At 38.7% G+C, this 7,999-nt stretch overlaps 1 protein-coding gene across 1 annotated transcript in view; it reads right to left on the bottom strand.

The window, feature by feature from the left end:
- The window catches only part of LOC111875538 (serine/threonine-protein kinase BRSK2-like), a 50,544-nt gene that overhangs the window by 21,042 nt on the left and 21,503 nt on the right, over positions 1-7,999 (bottom strand). Inside the window, exons 7-8 of the mRNA XM_023871867.2 lie at positions 4,463-4,662; positions 1,643-1,861 (exon numbers count right to left, since the gene is read on the bottom strand). Of these exons, the coding sequence (XP_023727635.1) occupies positions 1,643-1,861; positions 4,463-4,662 (419 nt within the window). The remainder of the gene's footprint in view (positions 1-1,642; positions 1,862-4,462; positions 4,663-7,999) is intronic.

The following is a 7,999-nucleotide window of genomic DNA, read 5'->3' as shown; positions in this document are numbered from 1 at the left end:
TCTTCCTTGATGATTTCACGAATTTTTTCAACATTTTCATGTGTTCGGGTCGTGGAAGGACGGACCAGAACGAGGTTTGTCATCAATTGACATTTCACCATTTTTGAAACTGGAAAACCACTCAAACACTTGAGTTTTCCCCATAGCATCGTCCTTGTATGCCGTTTTTAACATTTCAAGAGTTTCTGTTCCACTTTTCCCGAGCAAAAAGTAGAATTTCACCGCCGCACGCTGTTCACGAAAATCAGCCATTGCAAAAATGACGATCACACAAAAGAGTTTTCACCATAAACTCTGCCGAAACTAGTCCTTACCTTCTGAAGCAACGGTAGTTGGCTTATCGACTCAGGAATGTTAGCTTTATGCGCTCATGGCGGCAAAACGCGGTACTACAAAAGCTCTGCCCACAAAAAAAATAGTTCGGTTTCTTTTGGGTACCCCATCGTACTTAAGTAAAGACGTACATCAACTCTGAAAGATGCCAAGGAAATAGTGCTATGCATGCAGTCTTACCACATTTTACATTGTTTTGTAGTGGCAAAAAATTACTCAATCAATAACACTATTGCAGACCAAATGCACGATTTATAAGAAATGATATCAAAATTGTTCTTATTTCTTATAAGGTGAGGGGACAACTTTCTTGCTTGCTTACATAATTTATCACTCCACTAGTATGAAAATGTGAAATTTATAATATATTATCTATTTTTCTCAATATTTTCAACTCTCTGTTTCTACAGTATGCTCTCAATTATCCATCAAAGATTACCTGATTCTGGAGTGCCTATTAAGTATGCTCAGTCCATCCATCATCTATAGTCATGAAATATCTGAAGAACTGCTGAATAGCATCATGGTGAAATTCAATATTGGTGAATTTTACAAATGACTGTCAAGCCATTTCTGCTCCTTTTTAGATTGAGCAATTTTGATGACCATATTACACAAAAACAGACATTTACTCATGCATGTATATCACAAATATAACTAATTAACATTTATTGGAGCAAAAATAATTCAAACAAACACTGTAAAGGAAAATAAAACCATTATATGTGCTCAGTATACTTTTTCATATGTTTTGCTATTTTTGAGATAATTAATAAATAGCCTATCCATAATTCCTACAGTTTTCAAGCTGTATATAAGGGGTGGGCCATAAAAAATTAACAATAGTGGGGGGGAGTTTTTTGTTTGCTTAATTTTTTATTTATTTTTTACTTTGGCTTGTTCATCCCTGTTGTTTCTTCTTGAGGTACAGTATAGTTTTAGTCTTGCTTGAATATTTATTATCTATTCATTTTATCCATGAGCATTTGCATGATTAAATGTTTCTAGATGGTACAATGATTTTATTTATTCAATTATTTATTTTTGTAGCAGACCTTTCTACATATAAGGTAACTGTAAAATATCACACACAGACATACACATACAGACATAATAAAAACTATGTTGTTTGCCAATGTTGAAAGGTGTGAAAAATCATGGCTATGTAAATTTATATGTGTATAACAGGAACTGTGGGGACTTAAAGAAATGCAGACCAAGACAAATGTTTTTCTGCTTCACTGATTATCAAGGTTCATTACACACTCATTCTGTTTTGCTCACTAGTGTACATAATAATCTGACATACTTGAACTGTTGCCTGCGTGGTGTAAGTGGAGAGCCCTCACTGATCTGTCCAAACTGATATGTGGCAGTCCCATTCACTTTGCATGTGTCAATTCTTTTCCGAGGTGGATCACTGGACTCTGACCGAACACGGACAATTGCCTCTGTGTCATCCTCAAATGCTGGGCGGCGGCGCTTTCTCTCCAGCAGTAGGAAGTAGATAACTTTCTCTGTGTTATGGCTGTCACACAGAAACCAGAATTTATTAGCATCATGCCTGGAGTCATGGATCAACAATATAATTAAGCTTTATGACTATATTTTTATGAAAAATTATAACAGATTACATGATGTGGATTGCCAATGAGGATGAACTAGAGATTGTTTAAAACATGACAGACAAATGTGACTAAAGAATAGTGAATATTTAATACTGTTTTATGTTTGTATTTTGATGGCATAAAATATATGCTATTAAAAATTATTGTTAATTAAGTTGTACATTATTTAGTGTTTTCATAGGGTAGAATGGATCAGAATGAAGAAAAGAGAACAGAGTGAAACAAAATAATATAAATGCCATAAATCCAACTCTGAACATGCTTGAAAACTGATGTATGGTATGCAGACAACATACCATTAACTATATTACTGATGACTGTCAATGCACTTTTACATCATAAGAATAATTTTCAGTGTAGAACATAGTTTATACCATAAATGAAATATTCATTGGTTCATTTGGGAAAGACTCTAACAGATTTAGAAAAATTATATACAAATTAAAAATCTCTATACATAAAACACTTAGGTATATTTCTGTTCCTCACCAGTTGGAATGAATTCATGGGAATATCCATGGATATGATGGCTGTTATGACACAAAGCAAGTAACTATAGAGAACATACATGAGAGTACAACTGTACAATGGCATTCACATCAACAGGTGTGGACATTAAATCAGCACCTTGAAATGGTCCATAGTCTTTCCAGATACACAACCAGATTTACCACTTCATCTCACTACTACAGTCAAATGGGGCAAATAAGCCAGCACAGGGACAACTTTATATTTTTGTTTCTGCTGAAGCAGCAATAAAATGGGTTGAAAACCAAACAAACCAAGGGTGTATGACCAAAGTAATCCAATGACTGCATAAGATGCTGTGCAGTCTAAGGCTTGAGCTGTCTTCGCCCGCTCAAACACTGGAATTGTGAGTTTCAATCCCACTCAAGGCATGGATGTCTGTCTGTGTGTTTACTCTGGGTTTCTGTCATTCTGTGTGTAGGTAGCAGCCTTGTGATGGGCTGATCCCCCATCCAAAGAGTACTACTGACTGCGTATGGGTTAAGAAACCGAAAAAGTGGCCATGGTCCTCAAGGGCTGTAGAGTCATAGACAGATAAAGATGGCTCGGAAGTCATGAGTCACGAGTAAGAAGTCGGAGGTCAGAGTTGCTGGTTAGAAGCTTGAGATGCACTGTTAGATGCCGCTACCATATGACTTCAAAAGACATAGATAGAAGACTTAATGTTTGCAATAGTCATTTGCTGAGTGTGTATATCAGTGCAACTGTCATAATTCTTTGTAGTTACAAGTTATAAGAATCCAGTAAATCCAATTATCAATCCAAACTCAATGTCTTGTCACAATACATGATAATACCCTATCAACAACCTGTCTCCAACAAGATAAGCAGGCTTCTGGCTAAATACACCATTAAGACAATTCCCTTTCCTGCAAGAAAAAATATCCACATGCTTAGACCAGTAAAAGACAAACTAGGCCTGAAAGTCATAGGTATATAATGTATCCGATGCAAATGTGGCAAAGTGGTTGTGAGACAAATGGGCTGAACCCCTGAAACCAGAAAAAAAAAACACAAGACACATACTGTATGTCCCGACAAGCCACAGAAGTATGGGGTGGTGTGGCATGGCATGTACTTGAATTGGGGTTCAATATCAACTTCAGCAGCACCTTCATACTGATGGAGCACCAGGATACATGGTCCTATTGATAAAGGAGGCTATCAAATCAGGCTGCACACCAGAAACTTAACAGGGGCAAGGGTCTTAATCTCACCGATATATTGGGTTCTTGGACTTTATCCATCGTCCTGGTTTTTAAGATAACTAATAAAAAAACGACGTTTCGGAAACTGGATCTGTTTCCATCCTCAGGTGAAGGATAAACCTATTCTGTTGGGTCCGTTAGAAAGAGCTAGCCTCAATCACTGGATCACTGGACCAATCATCCAGTGATTGAGGCTAGCTCTTTCTAACGGACCCAACAGAATAGGTGTTTTCCTTCACCTGAGGACGGAAACAGATCCAGTTTCCGAAACGTCGTGTTTTTATTAGTTATCTTAAAAACCAGGACGATGGATAAAGTCCAAAAACCTAATATATTAGTGTGTTATACACCATCGTCAGAATCCTATAGTAACTACTTGTCTTAATCTCAGTCAGTCTTGGTACCTGGTGACTTATATGGTAAAACAGTACATAGATAAACCAATCTGGAAACAAGACCAAGCCAAGCAAACACATGACTCTGCCCACTAGCTCCCACTTGGTTTGTGCTCAGTTTCAATCACATGCTATGGGTTGGTATATAGACAGGAAGGTTTGGATGCAATTTCACATTAGATCCTGATGATGCAGATAGATATGGTCTCTGAAATGTCTGTCATTTTTAAACTACTAACACAGCTGATAGCCTAGGAAATTTTATTAGCTTTAGCTACCATGAAAGCTTCAGATCTTACAACTCCTGAATGAGTCTCATAATCCTTTAAGTACCAAAAGTGTCTTATAAAACAAAACTTGCTGTACTTACTTTGGACTTAGCAATTCTTGAATGAGTTTTTCACGATCCTTGAAGCACCCAAGGCTGGAGATAGCCTGGAGCACATCTGGATCCATTGCATCGATGGAGGGAATAATGTGTGTCTGCACCACTTCCATCATTGGAAGTTCCAATTCCAGCTCTCCCTTCCCACCAGCAGTCACCCAGGGGTGACGATTTATGTCTGCCAGCTGGAAATAAATGACCATTATGTTTATCTCTTATAATTGAGGCAGGGCCATTCAGCTAAGGAATTATCAGACATCAACCAATGCTACATACGGGAACATAATTTTCTTTATACAGAGTGTTCCATTGCATGTTGGCCAATATGGTCTAGAGGTCATTTGGAGTAAAAAGTATCCAATAAATTACAGGTTCATTCAACACTGTTATGAAGTGCTAGGGGAGTGAACTAGATCTGCTGTAACTTGAGCAAGTTCCTGCTTGTATGCAGTCTAGGGTAGTATGGCTGTGTTGTGTTGCAGTACAGTTGTAGTCAAACAAGTTTACAATTGAAGAATATGTTTTATTCGTTTCATACATGGTTCTTGCAATAGAAATGGTAGGGTTAGTGTGGTGGAATACCAACAATTATATCCACTTCACAGAATTCCATGATGCAAAACATTCAAAAATATAACATAGAACTTTGAGGGGGTCTGGTTCCTCCCCATTAGTGAATGAAGAATGAAAACAGTGGTGTGAAGATGTTCTGGCAACAGTGCAATGAAGCTCAAGTACAAGTATATGCAGAATTTCCAGTACAGTAAGTGTAGCACAGGCTCAGGTATGGAGAATTCTGCACGATGATTTTTATCCTTAGCACCTCCAAAGAGTATAACACTTCTTACTGGGAGAATGCACCAACCATGTATGATTTTGTGAATAGCTACAACAATGCCTACGCATGCTGCATGACATTCTATCCACAAATGAGCCCATTTTACCTGGGATGGTAGCACCAACACAAAGAACTCACAATCTTGTGCCCACGAAAATTCATACATGGTAGCAAAGTGTCATTTTCAGCATCAATTTCAGCTAACGTGTTTTGGAGTCTTAGGCAATAACCTGAATGAACCACATGTTATGAAGGGAAGTTTAATGGCTCTGTATTGCAGTAACTTTCTGAGAAATTAATTACCAGTGCATTTAAAGAATATGCCTCTTGCAACTTGAAGACAAATCTAGCTACATGACAGACCACACATTTCAGCACAGCAGTATCAGAATTTGTGAATGAAGATAATGAAGAAAGGTGGATAAGAAGAGGTGGACCAGGGGCTTTGCCTGCTCAGTCTCTCAACTTATACCCATTAGATTATATCTGTGGGGTTGCATGGAGTCAAAAATGCATCACAGTGGTAAACCCAGAGCAAGACATCAGTTCATAAAGCCCATTGATGAAGCTGTCATTATCACAAATAAATTTTGATGTATGCAGTGGCAGCAACATTCAATGGCATGATTTCCAGCATACAGCCGTGCAGTCTATTCATTTGCAATTCAAACATGTGTTATGCTAACCTTGAAGCTTAACTCTCGTAAGCATTTGAATTGATGATGATAATAAAGGTATGATGAAGAGGCATTTTTTAGTCAGTGTAACACTAAGCACTTAACTGATAAGAGTGTTGAATTAATGTACAGTTTTTTAGACATTTTTTGCTCCAAATGACATGTAGAGCACACTCCTCAAGAATAAATGTGAATTCAAAAGGTGATGCCTGCTGATACAATAAAATAAGAGCAACTGATTCATATATTGCAAAAAATGTCATATATACTGTACCCATGCTGCTTTGAGTTGTACCACAGAAATGAGAAAGGCTGACAAAATGACGATTTAGTGTCATTAGAATCAGTTACAATTTTATTACATTACAGCTACACTTTCTTATAATATGTGGTGTGTTCAAAAAGTATCGATCCTTTGGTTGGCAGAAATACATTTATTGATTTGGAGGTACAAGACCATAATCCCTTTCAAAGTAGTCTCCTTGGTAATGCACACACTTCTTCCAGCACTTCCGCCATTGTTGAAAACACTTCTGGAATGTGTCTTTTGGAATGGTGATCAGCCAGGCCATTGCATTCCACATGATGTCTTCTCTTGACTCAAATCGGGTTCCTTTCAGTGGCATTTTCAGCTTGGGAAATAGCCAAGAGTCACACGGAGTCATGTCGGGGCAGTAGGGAGCGTGACGAACCACAGGGATGTTGTGTTTGGTGATAAAAGTCTGAATCAGATGCGTAGAATGGGCGGGTGCGTTATCATGATGGAACTGCCAAGTTTTTGTTGCCCACAGATCTGGTCCTTTGCACCTCACAGCATCACAAAGGCGACAAAGGACCTCCTGGTAGTATTCCTTTGTGACGGTTTGGCCTTGTGGTGCGTACTCATGATGCACAACCCCACGGGAGTCGAAGAAAACAGCCAACATGACCTTGACATTGCTGCGGACCTGCCGTGCTTTTTTTGGCCTCGGGGATGTCGGATGTTTCCACTGTGACGACTGCATCTTGATTTCCGGGTCGTACCCATAAACCCACGACTCATCGCCTGTGATAATGGTGTTCAGAAAGTTGAGGTTACTGTTTGCATTGTCCAGCATGTCCTGTGTGATTTCCAGACGGTGTTGCTTCTGCTCCATTGTTAGCAGTTTCAGTACGAATTTTGCGGACACTCTCCTCATGCCCAAATCCTCGGTCAGAATTGAATGTACCAATCCAATGCTTACCCTTATCTCGTTTGCAAGTTCTCGGACTGTGATACGATGGTCCTCCATGACCAAAGTCCACACTTGCTCAATGACATTCTCATTTCAGCTTGTTGAGGGTCTGCCTGATCGCGTTTCGCTGTCCACTGATATGCGGTGAAGCGGTTGTACCACTCCTTTATCCGTGAGTTGCTCATGGCATTGTCCCCAAAAGCCTGTTGAATCTTGCGAATGGTTTCCACTTGGGTATCGCCAAGCTTTTGGCAAAATTTGATGCAATATCGTTGCTCATGTTGTTCCGTCATTTTACACCTTACTGAAATCTGATGAGCGCTCACTACACGTCCTCACTCATAGGCTGACTGCCAGTGACTGACGCTTTCTGCAGGCGGGAAAAAATTCACGACTGCGCATGAAAGTCCCCTCCACATCTCCACTGAAGGGAGCCTCCCACACTTCATTGGTTTACGCAGGAAAAAAGAAGGTTCAATACTTTTTGAACACACCACATATTTATACCATATTACATTACATTACATTACATTTATTCAGCATTCCATAAATCCTTACATGGTTTTTTCAAAACACCACGGATATAGAAGTAGTCAACATGAGTAAGCATAATTACATACTGCATCACATTTGTGCAATGTCATAACAGTAGCCATATATAAATATTTACAAAAACATGAATACATGAATACATGAACATGGATATAGAAGAAGTCAACATGAGTAAGCGTAATTACATACTGCATAACAATTGTGCAATGTCATAACAGTTAGCCATATATAAATATTAATA

The sequence above is a fragment of the Cryptotermes secundus genome, unplaced genomic scaffold (genome assembly GCF_002891405.2).
Source record: "Cryptotermes secundus unplaced genomic scaffold, Csec_1.0 scaffold468, whole genome shotgun sequence".
NCBI lineage: Eukaryota > Metazoa > Arthropoda > Insecta > Blattodea > Kalotermitidae > Cryptotermes > Cryptotermes secundus.
Note: the sequence above shows the minus strand (reverse complement) of the source record. Positions and strands in the feature narration are given on the sequence as shown.